The sequence below is a fragment of the Chaetodon auriga genome, chromosome 7 (genome assembly GCF_051107435.1).
Source record: "Chaetodon auriga isolate fChaAug3 chromosome 7, fChaAug3.hap1, whole genome shotgun sequence".
Classification (NCBI taxonomy): domain Eukaryota; kingdom Metazoa; phylum Chordata; class Actinopteri; order Chaetodontiformes; family Chaetodontidae; genus Chaetodon; species Chaetodon auriga.
In genome coordinates, this window is record NC_135080.1 from 7519379 (window position 1) to 7536600 (window position 17222).

General features: G+C 41.3%; 1 protein-coding gene across 1 annotated transcript in view; it reads left to right on the plus strand.

The window, feature by feature from the left end:
- pitpnm3 (PITPNM family member 3) overlaps positions 1–12002 on the plus strand; it is an 80089-nt gene extending 68087 nt beyond the window's left edge. The window contains exons 13-20 of the mRNA XM_076734731.1: positions 2676–2792; positions 5445–5561; positions 5653–5801; positions 6028–6177; positions 6336–6519; positions 6665–6793; positions 6971–7380; positions 9042–12002. Of these exons, the coding sequence (XP_076590846.1) occupies positions 2676–2792; positions 5445–5561; positions 5653–5801; positions 6028–6177; positions 6336–6519; positions 6665–6793; positions 6971–7306 (1182 nt within the window). The 3' untranslated portion in view covers positions 7307–7380; positions 9042–12002. The remainder of the gene's footprint in view (positions 1–2675; positions 2793–5444; positions 5562–5652; positions 5802–6027; positions 6178–6335; positions 6520–6664; positions 6794–6970; positions 7381–9041) is intronic.
- The last annotated feature ends 5220 nt before the right edge of the window (positions 12003–17222 follow it).

The following is a 17222-nucleotide window of genomic DNA, read 5'->3' on the forward strand; positions in this document are numbered from 1 at the left end:
TTTAGAAACTTGTATTGGCATTTCTTGCAAGGCAGTTACCAGAATCAACAAGGCTCATTATGAATTCATAATCTATACTGACCTCGACATAAGAAGACAAACTTTTTAGTAATTTGCACAGCGCATTTGCACATAATTCAAATTACTTTCCATAAGGCATGAAGACCACAACATTTATAAATGGCAGACTAAAGGTTGCAGTATGTTACAGTTGAATAAATTGGGTCCTAGGATTGACCCTTGTGGAACTCCACGTGCCATTTTAGGTTGTTCGATACATTAACGTCTGTGAGATGCCACTGCCAATCCAAAAAGTCCCAAAAAGTTGATCTAATGTTTTAGATGCTGCAGTGGCTTCTCAGCTTGTACTCATAGTTTAAAGTGGTGAAATGTAACTCTCCTCCTCCTCTAACCCTCCCTTTTGCAATTCTTTGAACCAAATGCTTCTACCTGTGGAGTAGCTGCTTTCATTTCAAGTCTTCTTGCTGCACAAATGAGACAGCATAGAATAAAGATGCTGCTTACCTGTTCAAAGGCTCCTTCTGCACAGATGACACCCTGAATGTCTTAAGACCAGAAATCTGGCAGCAAGCCAGTAATGTTGTCAACATTATGACGACATTACTGGCTATGGACAGAGTCAGTAACAAGAAAGAAACAGTGCAATTTGACCAGACATTTGAACCAGAAATATTGTGTGATGTTGTTTCAAGACATCTCACAGTATGCTGGGCTACAATCCAGTGCTGAGTCATGACGTGGACCTACAGCTCAGAGACACTGTATGATCTAAAGGCCCATTCTTACCGTCATTTAGCCTTCATGAGTGATGGTCAAGATGGTGGAGATTGCGCTGTGGTCTGCAAAATGAAGGGAAGGTCACTGTCAATGCTTTATCTTGTGTGAGGATGTTTAGGATTCATCTCACACCTCACAGTTGAGTCTCAGACAAGTGGGAGCCATTTTATCGAACATGTTAGATTTCATGACTGAAATCTGAACAAATCTTACCAGGATTCTGTAGTTTGAGCTGGTTTATGAAACGGCATGACTATGATCTGCAAAAGTCAGAATTTAAATGTGTGCTGCCAACTCTTTTTATGGTTGGTTCGGATTTTAAAGGTCTGCAAATGTGTTTTCAGCTAAAGTGAGTGTCTGGAGATTTACATATCTCTATCATAACTTTCTTAAATCGAAAGGACCCAACCTCATAGCCTGACAGCGCCATCAGTGCATGAATTTCTCACACTAAGTGGGAATTAAACCTTGAGCCCTGGCAGTGTGAGCTGCCCCTGAATATATCACATCTTTGACAGTGATTACATTCATGTGTAGTGTGTATTTGTGCATCTGTGGTAATGACAAGGATGTTCACTGACGCCAACAAACAGCAGGACAAAAAATAAAAAAATAAAGTGTCATCACGTCATGTCCTATTGAAAGCCACTGGAAGCGCTTGCAGTCTTTGAACTTGATCACTATAAAGCAGAGTTCTCAGAGAAGACAACCGATTTTCCATGCCTCCGTTCACCGCTTATCCACACATACGTCGATACTTCCATTCGTATGGCTCCGTCTGACCCATATTCATGAACGTGATATCTCAGGAAATCCATAAGGGAATTTCTTCAAATTTGGCACCAACGTCCACTTGGACTCAAGGATGAACTGATTAGATTTTGGTGGTCAAAGGTCAATGTGACCTCACAAAACACCTTTTTGTCCTAAACTCACAAATTCATATGCTAATTATGACAAAACAGTTGTCAGTTTGCAGTGTCTGAGCAGCAACATCCATATTTGAAGCATTGTCGTCCACCACAAGCTCATTGGTTCTGCTGATGGTGATTGACGTTGCAACACGTGACAAAGCTCTCTATCAGTCCTCTGAACTATAAAAATAATCTCTAAGTGAAGACAGCATGTTTCTCACTGGAATCATAAACATCAAAATGGTGATGACTTCTATTTTGCCCCTAAAATACATGTAATACCTTTTATTAAATTCCTTCAGAGTCTTCAGTACATATATGAGTCTGGACGGACATGGATGTAAATGCAACTTGACTGGTTGACGAGGCAGTAATCTGGTTTCACCCTGCCGCTGTCTGCTGCAGCATGTCTTCTTTGCGAGGAAACATGAGTGGAATAATGAGAGCACGTAGGGAAGAAGAAGTGCTATTGACACTATAAGGAAGCTAATAATGTTAAAGGATTGTCATGGAATTTGAGGGCTGCACAGAAAAAGCTGAATCGTGTGCTTTTCTCACAGTCCATGTTCAGCATGTAAGAGAATGTGATCTTAAAGTCTTAAAGAGGGAGCATCCCTACATCCAGTCAGTCAGGAATGATATGCATGGCCTCTTTCAAGTAGTGAGCGGTAATTTTCTTCAAGTACTTCAAATCACCCCTTAGCCCTTAATCTGTGGCAGTGCTGCTCTTGCCACAAAAGCTTTCCATTAGAATTGTGATTTATGATCCCTAAATATAACAGCAGATTTAATTTCAAGGCTTCCATATTATTATTGTCTATTCTTCACTGCATGGATGAGCAGAAAGTGCTCAGGTGAGACTAAAGACTACGGGGAGACAAACCTGTTCTGTCTACTTAATGTCGGATTTGATTTCAAAGCGTGGAAATGCCGGCTCTTATATGTGCATGTGTTCATTTACAGCTCATGCGATGTGACTGTGTGAAGACACAGGAAGCAGACAATTTGGACTCGGCTCCGTTCTCTCCCTCCAGTCCACGAGAAAAATGGCTCAGGAGGAGGACACATGTCAAACTAAGGGTAATAAATAATTCAGTGCTTTACTTTGCATAGATATACTTTTGTCCCAGTATGCTCCGCTGGCAAAGGCGCCAACACAAATGTGATTTTATGGCTACTCAATTAACTTTTAGACGTTCACATTCAAACTTTATGCGAACAAATTCATGAATATTTTAGCAAAGCACTTTGGCTTGGAAACAATATATTACACAACCTGGAATATTGTCTCTAAGGTGCCTCTCAGTCTCAGAGATGCAGCCACCCACACAGACACTCACACACACACAGCAGAAATTGTTCTTCTGCCACAATGGCCTTGCATTCACAGAAACTAAAAATACATTTAGCGCTAACTGCTGAGGTCATAGTGGCCTGCATTTTTTAAAATACTCCCACAGTTTCACCTTGAAGCGCTGAAGCAGGCAGACACACACAATTACTTGGTGCCTCTGAAACCCGGCAGAGTAGAACAATCAAGGTCACATTGCTATCCACCAAATGCTCCTTTTATCTGATGTTTTCTAAAGACGAGTTTAGTGACTGCTTGCTTTTATTGAGGCTATAAATAGAACTGTGCAACCTGAGTACCATGGGAACATATCTATATTTCAGTCTGTGGAGGTTTTCTTCTTTCACTGTAATCTTGTTCGTGCCTCACCTTGACCGGGTGATGTGTTTCTGATGTAAGTGCTTAAAGGGAAGTAGCTCTGAAAAAGTTGCCCCGTCCTGAGTGTGATTCAGCATGTCGAGATTTAGATCCGCTCCATGCTGATTGAATCTGGGCGCAGCCAGTTCGTCTGCTGAGTGATGCTATTCAGACAGACTTTAGAAAGGCTTCCTCAGCTCGGTGAGAGGTCTTTTTCACAGCTGGAGCGGGACCATCAGTGTGGCTGTTGTTTTTTGTACATGCTGCTCTTTTGCAGTCATGGGTCTGACTCTCCAACTCATCTCATCCACACTTCATCTGTGAGTGGAGGATGATACTGAGGCATTTTCTTGGTTTCACATATGACCACACAGTATCTAGTGAACTGTGTTGGGGAAATCTTAACTACATATTGAACACTGTCAGCCCTCCTCCAGTCCCACAGTAGCTGTGATATCTTATGTTCTGTGTGTGTATGTGTGTCTGTGTGTGTGTGTGTGTGTGTAAGACTTTGTGCTAGCAAAAGCAAAACAGCTGGAAATGTTGAACTTCCTTCTTCATGTCACATCTTTTAAATCATTAGCCAGTATATAGTGCTACGTTAAATGATGCTGGAGTCAAACTGCCTGACAGCTGCTGGAATGAAGGATCAGCGGTCGCGTTCCCTCTGACACATATGTTGTTGTGAATGTTCATAGTTTGTATTTTAGATTTCAAAAAGATTTATTAGCTCATGAGCATAAATTCTGCACAGGCTTGTGGAGGAAATAATGTTGTCTTTTGTCATACTATCTACAGGGCTAAAAAGACAACACATTTCAAGGTGTCTTTACTATTTGGCACAAAATCAGGATGTTGAAAAAAGAGAGAGAGCAAAATTCTCCAGGATGGCCAAAAGGTTACAGAAATGGCAGAGGAGTCGGTGGGAGAATTAAAATTTATGTCATGATGGCCCGCAACAGAGTCTGAAAATTATACATTAGTGTGCTAATAATATGCTATTAAAATGCAACCATCTCAGCAAGAAGAGATTTAGGGATTAGTGTTTCTCTGCTGGCTGACTTGGAGGTACTCACTGAATGGTGCAATATGGAGAAAAGAACAAGACAAGGAAGTGTAATAGAGAGTTAACCCTCTTTTCTGGAAGGTCCCGCAGTGCATGCTTCAGAGGCATTTTGCTGGAAATCTGGATATGCAACACATCAAAGCAGGGAAAACGGAAAACTTAAGCCAGTTCCCTCCGCTTGTGTAGTCCTGTGTGTCTTAAGGGCTTGTAAAGACACCGGTGGTGATTTCAATGGATCCTTGCGGTAGTCCAGGCAGACACAGAAGTAGTTTCCTAGTCATATGTTCTGCTTTCTTTAATCGTGTATGTCTTATTGCTCCAGGCAATAAGACATATGAAGTGCTGTCTATGTGAATGTTGAATTGGTCTCAAAGCCCTTTATTGAAATGGATAAACTGGCCACTTTGGGGCAGCAGAAACAAGATATAAACGTTCACATATTGTCACCTTCATTTTGCAATGGTTAACTTATAGGCAAACATGTGCCTGTGTACACATCAAGCCAATGGAACAGCATAGCATTCATTTAGAGTCGTGTTTACTCACCTTTTAGCTCTGTTTTACTCTCCACCAACTGCTGAGGGAAATATCCGGCTCTTTAGCTGACAGACAAAGCTAATGAGAGCTGCGAGAGTGAACCAAAGCAGTCATGTTGGCAGCTCTAAAACCAAAACAATGAACTGAGAGATGCTAAAAGATCCCGAGGGCTGAGATAAACTGCAGAGGTGTTAATTCTTCATGGGTTTCTACAAACCGCCCTCTGCTCATTACACAAAGGCATTTGATCCATTGTTAATATGAGAGTAATGACTTAAACAGTTTTAAATGCATCAGTCTCTGTTCTAGCTTTTCCGGAGCTTCCTATCTCAACATCACAACAACATATCAAGAGTCATAAAAGGTCAAAGCCTTGACTTGAGTGTCCTGACTGGACTGCGTTGTACGCTCCTTCTTGCAGAACGTCACCGCCAACCACAGGGTGAATGATGTCATTGCCACCGAGGACGGACCTCAAACTCTGGTTGGCCGCTTCATGTACGGACCTCTGGACATGGTCACTCTGACTGGAGAAAAGGTGAAAAACAGAAACATCACTGATTAGATACGCATATGTGGATGAAAGACTTGTGTTAACCTTGCCTGTTGACCCACCCTGCCCCTCTCAGGTGGACGTCCTGCTAATGACACAACCTCAGTCTGGCCGCTGGGTGCACTTTGACACAGAGGTGACCAACAGCAGCGGCAGGGTCACGTACACCATACCCAAGAGCAAGAAGCTCGGCCTGGGAGTCTATCCGATTAAAATGGTGGTCAAGTAAGCATCTGTGTGTCGTGCCCTTTACAGGCTGCTACATTATCAAATAAGATGTAGCAATACATAGAAAAAGGAGGGAATTATTGAATTAAGCCCTATATCCATGCTCTGCATCGGTGTGCGAGCTTCTAGCTGGAGGGTGCAGGATAAAAGGCCTTGAAGGGAATAACAGCCATGTGTGGCAAATGCAGTTTCTCACGTAGTCTCTCTCTTTTTCTGTCCAAAGGGGGGATCAAACAAGTGCAGAGGCCTACCTGACTGTGCTGCCACGGGGCATGGAGTGTGTGGTCTTCAGCATTGATGGCTCTTTTGCCGCCAGTGTGTCAATCATGGGCAGTGACCCCAAGGTGCGCCCCGGAGCTGTTGATGTTGTCAGGTGAGTGGTAGCAGCCTCTGAGTGTGTGTGTGTGTGCGTTGTGATGAGGTATGTTTATGTTTTATTTGTTTAAATGTGTCCTCTCTGTGACGATGCCGCCACCGCTGATCAAAATGAATAACTCTGGAGCGTGTTTGATGTTATGCATTCACCTGCAGGCATTGGCAGGACCTGGGATATCTGATTATCTACATCACAGGCCGCCCTGATATGCAGAAGCAGCGCGTGGTATCGTGGCTCTCGCAGCACAATTTTCCCCACGGGATGATCTTCTTTTCTGAAGGCCTGGTTCATGATCCCCTGCGACAAAAGACCATCTTCCTCAGGAACCTCATACAGGAGGTACACCTCTTGAGACAAACCATCGTTCTGACATTGACGGAGCAGTTAATCTTCCATTTGCGAGCTCACAGTGCTGTAGCCCTGGGTTGTGCTGCATTGAAATGCCACACACACATCTCCGATTGACTATTTCCTCTCTCACCAGTGTCACATTAAGATCAACTCAGCTTATGGCTCCATGAAGGATATCTCTGTTTACAACATGCTCGGCCTCAACCCCTCACAGATTTATATCGTTGGCAGACCTTCGAAGAAGTACCAAAATCAGTGCCAGGTAGTTCATTTCAATCATGTTTTTTTAATCTCTTTCTTTAGTAGCATTTCATGGTGTTTCTGTCTGACTGTTTCAGTTGAAAGGTTTTGGTTTTCCTCTTGACTTTTCCCATTTACTTTAATCTTCTTACTGCTCCCTTTCCGATTTCTGAACCCTTTCTCTGTGTGGTATATATAGTTCCTGAGCGATGGCTATGCAGCACACCTCTCCACCCTTCAGTTTGGGCACAGAGCCAGACCCAAGAAATCCCCTTCGGTTCGTATGGTCCTAAGGAAAGGCTCATTTGGTCTCTCAGCGAAGCCTGACTTCCTGTGTAAGCGCACCCACCTGCGCAGGACCATGTCAGTTCAACAGCCCGACCCGCCATGCACACCCAACCCCAAGCCTGAGCGAGCCCAGAGCCAGCCGGAGTCAGATAAGGACCACGGGGGAGGAGGAGGCGGAGGAGGAGGAGGTGGTGGACAGGTTGCATGGGGACGGGCCTCCATGCATCGTGGAGACACCACTCCATGACGTCAAAAAAGAGATGGAAGCATTGCAGGGGGATAGAATGGGAAAGCAAAGGGGTCTTAGTGTCCAGGGCCAAGGTGAGATCTCTTACAACAACTTCTGTCTTATTTTTGTAGTTTTTGCTGCCGTTCTTAGTGGTAATAATACCTTTGTACTCCCCAAGTAATTTTCTGAGATCTGAGACACTCAGACGGGAAGAGAAACAGAAACATCAGACCATCAAATACAAGCTTCAGGCTGAGAAAACAAAGGCGAACAGACAAAATCCAATCCAAAATGTTTTTGGAAACAGTTTATAGACCAAGTTCTTTAGAGACTTTGTTCAAGGTTCACCTTCGACCTTGCATACATGCTGTTGTGTGTACACATTTCAAGTGCATTTCAGTAGATATCTGGCTAAAGTGTTTACTGTCTGCTTGTTTGAAACCTGTCTGATCACTTGTTTCTTACCCTTCTGGACTCATACAGATCGGCACGCCGTCCTTCATAAATGATGCAGGTTTCTCTTGGGGGAGACCAGTGTGAGGCTGTGCTATATTACCCTGTTTCAAATTTCAAAATGGAGCAATAAAGAACATTATTTATTTTGTAAAAAAAAAAAAAAAAAAAATGTTGAGTTGTTTGTAAGATGGGGAAATACGAGACACATTAAAACAAGAATGGTCAAAAGTTGAAGCAGCAGAGACTTAAATATCCTGACTTTTAGTCCCTTGTGTGCGTCAAGCTCTAAAAACGCTGGATCTTACAATTCTAATAATGCAACTTGAAATTGTCTTTAATTGGTGCCCCCCAATGGCCTCATATGAAACTTTGCATCTCCAGTTTATAAGCAAAAATTGAGATAAAGCTGATGACATAATCAGTGTTCTTTCAGACTTTAGTGTCCCTTTATGTAAATGCCAGAGCAGAGCAGTGACATACCCCAATCCCACATACTTTGTTAAATCCCAATCAATTTGTTGAGGTGGTGATAGTTGATTGTGCCACATTTCGATGAGTAGAAAGGTTCAAAGCAGACGTAGTCAGAATACGCCTCCTCGGGTTGCTGCGACACCGGTGAGGTCTTGTTTTATCATTTCCCACTTAAAAATAACAATCACTGTCGCATTAACGGCAGCAAACACTGAGGTAACATGAATAAATCCTCATTGAATAATGCAGCCTTTCAGCTTTCATTTAACTGCGTTGCCTGTTAAAGCCTTTTAGAGCTCGAGGCTCTGCAGAGCTTTGACGCAAACACAGATTGATTTCGCTCGCTACTGTTGAGTTCCAGCAAAGTCAATAAGCGTCCACCTTGATTAGATTATGTTCTGTGATGTGCCTGATACATTACAGTCTTTACACATTCAGTCACAGAGAGATTATTATTTTTATAAATACACTTAAGTCTGAGAGCAGAAAAGAAAGTAATATTAAAAGAAGCAAAGACGGGAACTGACAAACAATGAGTGAATTTTCCGGGTACTTAATATTCCTGTGGCAACCTGAGTAGGAGATGCTATTATTAGCGGTATCACCCTGAGAGGACAGAATGTAAATTTGCCCATGATTATGATTATGCAAGTACTGATGAACTACAACTGCAGTGTCTTCCCATGCTTGAAATCCACTCATTTCTGCATTTGGAAATATTGTCTGTCCAATTATGGAGATTGGAGCTGTGTCACCGTGAGAGCCTCCAGAAACAAATGCACTGATATGTGTGTGACTTCACTAATTTTCCTCTCTCATTTGACAGCGTCACCTCTTCTTACTGTACATACACACTGGATCCTCTCGGCTTTACCTCCTGCTTGGCCCTCTACACTTTGCCACCTGTTTGGCCATTTTTCGCGACCTGCTCAATGGATAATGTCACTTCGTCTTTGTGCCTGAAATTTGAAGCCATCGCCGGGGATGGCGATGATTTCTGCGAATGTCTGTGTCAAGCTCAAATTGTGTAGTTGTAAAATCAAGAATGTACTTTAGATAGTCAAAACACACGCATATTCATGCCCACACACACGCTTCGGAGGATGGAAAATGTGACGATGGTGGTGACTTTGAACCTGTTGAGACCTGAGCAGCAGATGCTGCATCCCAATCTGGTCCTGTTCAGACTGCTGTGCTGACAGGTGGTCATGTTGACTGACTCGGCGCTAACCCTCCACCCATGTAAATACTCGACACACGTCATCGCCGCGTGGGCCTCTGGACACAGAAGCACGGTGACATTTAGGTCTGCGATCTGGAGCCCGTCAGCCAACCTTGCCGAACGCCGCCCCCATTTCGCTCCCACTGTTAGTTGTCTCACTGGCGTTATGGCTGACTTACGACTTCCGCCTCTCCTTCCTCCCCCTCAACCAGTCAGGCAGAACATGCCTTTCGACAGCCGCCTCAGACTGGGGTCCACAGCCCCCGAGGTTGCATTTGCACTATCGAAGTACACCACAGCGGTTCTTAATTTAGCTGCGGTACTCGCTTCAGAAACAAAGAGTTGTATATGTATTTTATCGTATTTGTAGTTTTTGTTTTTCCTGCAGGTTGTGCACTGTCACTGTCTGTTGGCTACTGTAACTACTGGAGGATTAAACAAAAAGTGTTTGTAGGAAAGTGCTGATTTGACCAAAAAATGTTTACAGATTGACAGACTCAGCTGTAAAAAGTGATCAGAACTTATTTATCTGCATAATTGCAATGACAGTGTGTAAATTTCAGTATTATCGGCCACACCAGTTTACGTGCTTGGTAGCTGCAGTAGCTTGTAGGATATTGTACAATAGACCCCATGCCAGTTGAATTTCCACCAGGATGCCCTTGCATCCATTTACTACAGCTGCACTGGAACCAATAGATTTGTGATGAAATCTGATGCTGTCTTGTGCACTCGAAGTTGAATTGAGTCTTACTGTGGCCATGTTTAAAACTCTGTGCAAGTCAAACATATTTTTCTATGAGGAAATATTGTAAAAAGAAATATTTTCAATGTATGTTTTTGAACCTTTTGTTGTTTGATTGTCGAACGGTTGATTTCTGCCTTAAATTGTTTTTGATGTTGTGTAGAGATACTTATTACTAGATTTGTTTGACCAAAGTCTTGAGTTTCACTGTTACTTCATGACAAAGTGCATTTTATCTAGTTGATATTTTGCTTTGACACCTTTTTAGATGCTGTATATGTGTGTGCATGTGTGAGTGAGTGTCTACAGTAGGTGTTTGTTGTAGTTGTATTTACTGTGAACATGAAGACAGCTATGATGAGTAAATCGAGGAATGAGAGGACGCAGGGAGGCCAGTGTTAACATACCTGCATGTTCTCACTGCAGCTCACTACCGCTGGCTTTTCAGAGCGGCGCGTCTATTTTTATGGGTTGGGATTGATGCGGTGTGTCAGAGGATTACTTGGTCGAGGCTTTTATACGTGCTATGAAAGAAAAAGGGCTTTTGAGTTTTAAGGGTGTAACTGAAAACCTGCATGGAGGACTGGAACGTGCAATTCAGAGGAGAGCTGTCTTTGACTCTTTTCTTTCACTGCCTAGGTGGTCCAGTAATTAGCTATTTGATTACTACTAAGTATGTATGACTCCCTGTGGTGCCGCCCCTGTAATTGCAGTGCACCAATTAGCATTACTTGGTAATTGTATAATGTTGTAGAAACAATACTGAAATACTTAACTTGATTTTGTTTTGCATTTAGATTGTTGATACTGAAACATTGTTATCCAAGCAAGAAAATGATCATCCCCATCAACGTATACACAGTAATCAAAGTGACTCCATAAGTCTGTATAACACATAGTGCTATTTTTCTGCTGTGATGATACACTGGAGGAGTGAAATATTCATGCTGGGCAGCAACAATGTTAGTAAATGGCAAATACTGATCTAATGGTTAAATGGTGATTGCTCTGTGCATGGTAATTATTTGATATTGTTAAGTAACTTCTCGCAATAGTCATGTTTGTGGTCCTCTTAACTAACAATAGAGTAGTTATTTGTGAATATGTGGTGAATAATTATTCATGGATGTAAATTCAGCCACCACATGTTGGGTGAAATCAAATGCAATACTTAAATTTACCATAGGTAACGGTAATAACTGTAAATGAGGTAGGGCATTGTCGGTTAAGTCACCCTTTTCTTTTACTTCAGACTTTCTCTCATTTAGTGGGATTCATGGAAACAGGGAAATCATACAAATTCATTTTATTCCAAGATACTAACGGCTAGTAATAGAGGAAACACCAGAACAATAGGATATATTACACAATGTAAAACTTTTGTAGATCGAGAGATTTAAGTGTTACTCAATTATTGTCTTCATATAAATATGAATAACCTCTCACTAAGTGCTAATTAATGTTGTCAAATGATTAGTATTCACCAAATCATGACTTAACTATTGGGTATTGACCTAATTTGCCATTTATTAACAGTTCTTAGGACGTTTTAAGTAAGCTTTAGTAAGTTAACCACCACGGTGTGGCAGCTTCTTTTGAAAATCGTTGATTTTCTTTATTTTTGTGCTCTTCTTTTTGGTCTTATGAGTATTTGACACTGGCCTTTTGACCAATGAGGATAAAAACACCTGGTTTCACTGCTACAAAGTTTATTGTTTTGTACAGATCTCCTGTGATGATGAACATGTTATTGTGTTTATTGGACTCAGTCCGTCTTTCATTATTGCATAAATAAAGATATTTCACCATTGAAGAATTTAGTTTTGCTCCAGGAGAGACTTATTATTCCTTCCACATGCTCCTCCTCTCCAGAGATGGAAGCTGAATCACCTGTGATAAGTTTTTTTTTTTTACTACAAGGTCGGGAGTTTTACTGTGGGGCAGCAGACTTGACTGCAATATCCTTTTATTTAGATTTTGCAAGACTTACTGGACTGTAAATGTAAAGTTAGAAACCTCAGTCCAACCTTCCTTTTTTCCACCATGCACTTACTGAACTGCCTGACCTATGCATCAGCCGGTTTGACTTACACAGATAGATTACAGACATTAGGGAGACTGACCTTAGCAGCCACAGCTGTTGGCTTTATTCAGCCTTACAGAATCATCAGAGCAGGACTGCTGCTTAACCAATAAATGACTACAAGCCTTTTCTTATTGCCGGAAATAAAACCAGTCATGTATTCACTGCCCAGTGCTTCACCACAGGCTGCAGTGTTAGTAGAAGGAGCATCAATTGCAGGTATGCACAAATGTTGGTTGCTTTAACATTAGTTCATTCTTGACCTTGGAAACAGTTGATAAAATAATCTCACCACATGGTCCATTTAATGCTGCTGCGATTATTTTGTTGGCTGCTGTTTCCAAGGTCAAACCTCAACTTTCAAGCTAAGACAGACAAGACAAGGACGAGACAAGATTTCTGCTCAGCAACAAGATTATAGCCATGCTAACGGCTCTGTGAGGCTGCACACTGGAGCTCTCAGCTAAATGTTAACGTCAGCATGCTACGTGCTCACAATGACAATGCTTACATGCTGATGTTCAGCAGGTATAATGTTTATGTTTGGCATCTTGTTTTAGCGTCTCAGCATGCAAACATTTGTAAATTAGCACAAACATAACGTACAGCTGAGGTTTGTAATGTCACTGGAGACATTTAGTGAAAAATTTGTGAACAAATTAAACTTTTGGCAGTTTTGACAGAAAGGTAAGAGATCACCAACGTTATTAAAATTCATCCTTAGAGGAACATGGATGTTTGAACCAAATTTCATGGCAATTCATCCAGTAGTCTTCAGTGTTTTGTAATGGTTGAGTTGAGGTTGAGCATTATGTACAAAACAGAAGTTTCTGGGGCATGGTTTTTTCAGAAATATGTCCTTTATCGAACACTTCACTGAGTATATTCTGAAAATATGAGTAATTTTGTCAAAATGATGAATTCCCTTGATCACAGTGAAGGTGACAAGGACAATGACCTCTACTTGAATCTGTGTAAAGTGTTTTATCCGATCCCAAGCATCTGCCATAATGAGCTGGAGCTCTGATTCTCCAAGCCCCATTTAAACATCATTACTAGCATATGGCCTGGGAAAACAGGCAAGGAATTGCTCCCCAGCGAAAGGAAGGAATGCTGGTTTCTTATTCTGCAAGATTCAGGATTCACATGAAAGACAGTAATAAAGACAAAAACAAAATTCTCAAAAACATGTCACCAAAAATAAATAAAAACAAACTAAAAGATACCAAAACAGCTATAATATCAATAACATGATGCATTACTTGACATATATTGTGATTTCTCATAAGAAACTCTATTTTTGGCCTGTTTAATGTTGTTAGGATGCATGTTCCAGGCTGAAGAACCTTTAACACTTCCCATCATATGATTTGTTCAAGGACTAGGTACGACCAGCTGACCAGTTCTCACCTGTCGGGTCCCATAAACATGACGGTATATACTCGTTTTTCACTGACGAGGTGCAGACTTCAATTTTGCGTCCTTAGTTAACCAGCAGAGTCACACCTGTTAATTTTTGTCCTATTCTCTCTGTTACTCCACTCATTTGTGCAAAAGCTTATTTTTTTCTAAAAATGCACCTTCTTTCTTTTCTCTAGATATTTGTTTTTTCCACATCACATCAGCTGATGAATATCTTCAATCAAGGTAATTTTCCTTTGAGACGCTTTAGTAAGAGTGTACTGTCGATGCTTCACTAATCAACCAGGCGCTCAAGTGACAAGAGAACCACAGAACAGCTCTACATCACTCACCGCTTATTTGAAGCATCTACACTTTATTCAGCCGATGTGTTTGGGTACGAGGCCTTCGTGTGGGATTTTGAAACACTTGTCACTTGTTGATAGGAGCAAAGGCAAAGAACACTTGGACCAGAAGAATTTTTCAAGTGAGCTTTAAGGATCGATCTTGACCCTGGAAAGATTTGTTTAGTGGCTGTTCTGGAGCTTTCGACCATATCACATGGTCTTTATCGTAAGATGGAGTCTAAGACATCCTGCTAAGAAATCCTTAAAGTGTTCAGAGGAAAAAAAGGAAATTCAAATAAGTTCATTTGTTAATGAAGATCATGTGACAGGATTGAGAGCTCCTGCAGATGGCTTTTATTTTACTACGTTTTTGGGTGCTGTAAATTTCTTGGGATTCACTGATGCACTAAAGAAACTTTATTTAATCTGATCACATCTGGCTGACACCCAGTCTACAATCTAATCTGTCAGCTGATCAGAAAAGGCTCACCAATATGTTACAGGTATCCCTATATATGGTGATATATACTATATATACTGTATATATATTCTCCTACACCCACACTCTGCATACACAATCATGCACAATACATATGCACAGACACACAGTCTGTTGTTTTTATCCTGAATCTGTTGTAGCAATTTGTTTGGTTGGTTTTAACCTGAATGTAAAAGCCTAACTAGGGAGAGGGGCTGCAAATTAGCTTCAGCTGGACACCCACTTTACATCTGTTGCATTGCTTCTCCCTGTGTAACAACGCTTATTTGTATTTTCCATGATAAGCAAATTTAAAGATACCGTAAATCCCATGGATTGATCGGTTTTACACTGAGCAAATGAGAGGCTTCCTCAGAGCCGCAGTTATGCAAAATATAACATGCTGCAGCTGTACTGCTGTAGCTGAGAATCACTGAAAACGCTTTTCTCATACGGTATCCTGGATTAGATCTATTTAACATAACACATGCAGAACATTAGTGAAAAAAACCCAATGTAATGCTTGAATAAGAAAGACACTATACAACTCAAAACAAGTCAGTTACCGAGCAGCATGAAACACTTTGCATGACCTCTAGCTCTGCTCTGCAGCAGCATCACTGCATCAGCCTTATCGTTATTCGCGAAACATCAGACTAGGGTTTAATTTGTCCTGTGATCTGCTCGGTGATTTCAGGATGCCAGAGCAGCGATGAGGAATGCATTAAAATCTGAATAGATCAACAGTCCTCAGACAGGTAGAGATATATAGAGAGATTTCTTGGAGCCAGGCAGTCTTATTCCTACACAACAGGAGTAGTGTCAGATAGTGTAAATATCTCTGCACACATTCTTAACCAAAGCACATTCCTGGGGTCATCAGACAGAGATAAACTTTTGTACCTCTGGCGAGCTGGCATGGCAACACCCTGTTAAGGTCAGGCCTGGTTTAATACTACATCTTAATATATTGAAATCTGCTGTATTTCACATATTCTGGACATGGTTGTTTGAATTCATTTTACTTTAAAATAGGCTTGCTCCAGCTTTTCATCTGTCATGAGATCGGTTATGAGACTTGCTGTAGTTTACCATTTGACCTTAGTTGTCTGCAGCCACACTGATGCTGGAATAAAAGGTTTAGCTGTTTGGTGAAAGTCTAGGAAATGACCAAGGTGGTGCACTGCAGCAAGATTAAAAATAAATCTCCAAATTATCCTGAGGGCACAGCATTGGCTTGAAGCATGGTCGCTTGGATGCTTACAAAATCCTGTTATATTAGCCTGCAACACACCCTCTGAATTCAGATCTGGGTCACAAGAAGTGATGAAGAATTTGGAAACCTGCTGCCGTAGAATACTTTCAGGGAGGAAAAACAGTCTGTGCATTGCATTTCAGAAAGCAATTATCTAAAATGCCCCCGTGAACTGAGGGTCATACGCCAGCGCCACATATCACTGCTCACAGTGGCATCGGATGTGACAGGCTGTGTCCCTTCATAGCAGAGCTCACATCTTTCACTGACATCATTAACCAAAGTCATCAATATTTAACTGAACATAAAGCTCTGACGGCTCTGGGAAAGGATGCTTCATAGCCTCTTCTGCTCTGTGTGTTCAAGAAGTTTTATGTAACTCAGTGGAAACAGAAGCTAAACAAGTAGCATCATTTCTTTTGTGTGTTTGGTACCTGCAAGCAAGATGTCTTGCAGCTACAAAACACACCGTTTTTCTGCATGTCCAGTTTAGTTTAGCAATTGTCTTTCATGTCTTTTCCTCCTCTATGGTATTTCATTTCAAATGCATAATGGAAGATACAGGCATTTCTTATTTAAGATGTCTAGCTAGAGTGTTGTCAGCTTAGTAGCTCATTAACACAAACTAGGTTTTACTTGCAGCATTGTGAAAGACGAAATGAGGGTGAATAATTAAAGAGCCAAATGAATAAACAGTATGAGCCTCCTCAGAGTTATAATTCATTCAAATATGGATCATCAGTGGAATGAATGTCAAAGAAAGATTTGGCTCTTGATCCTTTCATCCACCCAAAAACCACAGGCAGCACAGCTCCACGCAGTTTTTTAAGTTCAGTTTCAAGTAAAGCAGCCACGATAAGCTCATAAACTTTGGAGATTAATTTTTAACTTTGAAAGGACTTGGTTGAGTTTAGAGAGCATCTTTTGTTTCACTGTATAACTTGGCTTAATGATAAAGATCTGGAGTTTCCCATGCTGGGTCATAGAAGGAGAGCGGTCACAGAAGAATTAAATGGGGGAATGATTCTCATGGATGTCTAACTTTGCACATATCACCAATGGCCTCTCTGCAGAGGGCTCAGATGACTTTACACAGTGTGTCCTCATGGCCCTCAAAGACATGTTTCCTCTCTGTCTTCTGTGTTAGTGTCATGGGTGGATTTACAAACACAGGACATGACAGCACAGTGTCGCTAAGCACAGTCACAGACTTTTGAGCCTGAGAGGAAACTGATAGGTTGACATATGAAGCTGAATATAAACACCAAATTGTGTGAATCTCAGGGTCCACTAGAGTGACAATATGATATACTTCATTTAAAAATTGTGATTATTTACTGCTTTTTAAAAAACTACTGAGAACACCTGATTGCTTTGACCTCCTTAAACGTACCCTGTGGAGGTTTTTGTAAAGAGACAGAAGTTATCTTTACATTCAGTGTCATTAAAAAAAATAAAGAATACTGTGCGTCCTTG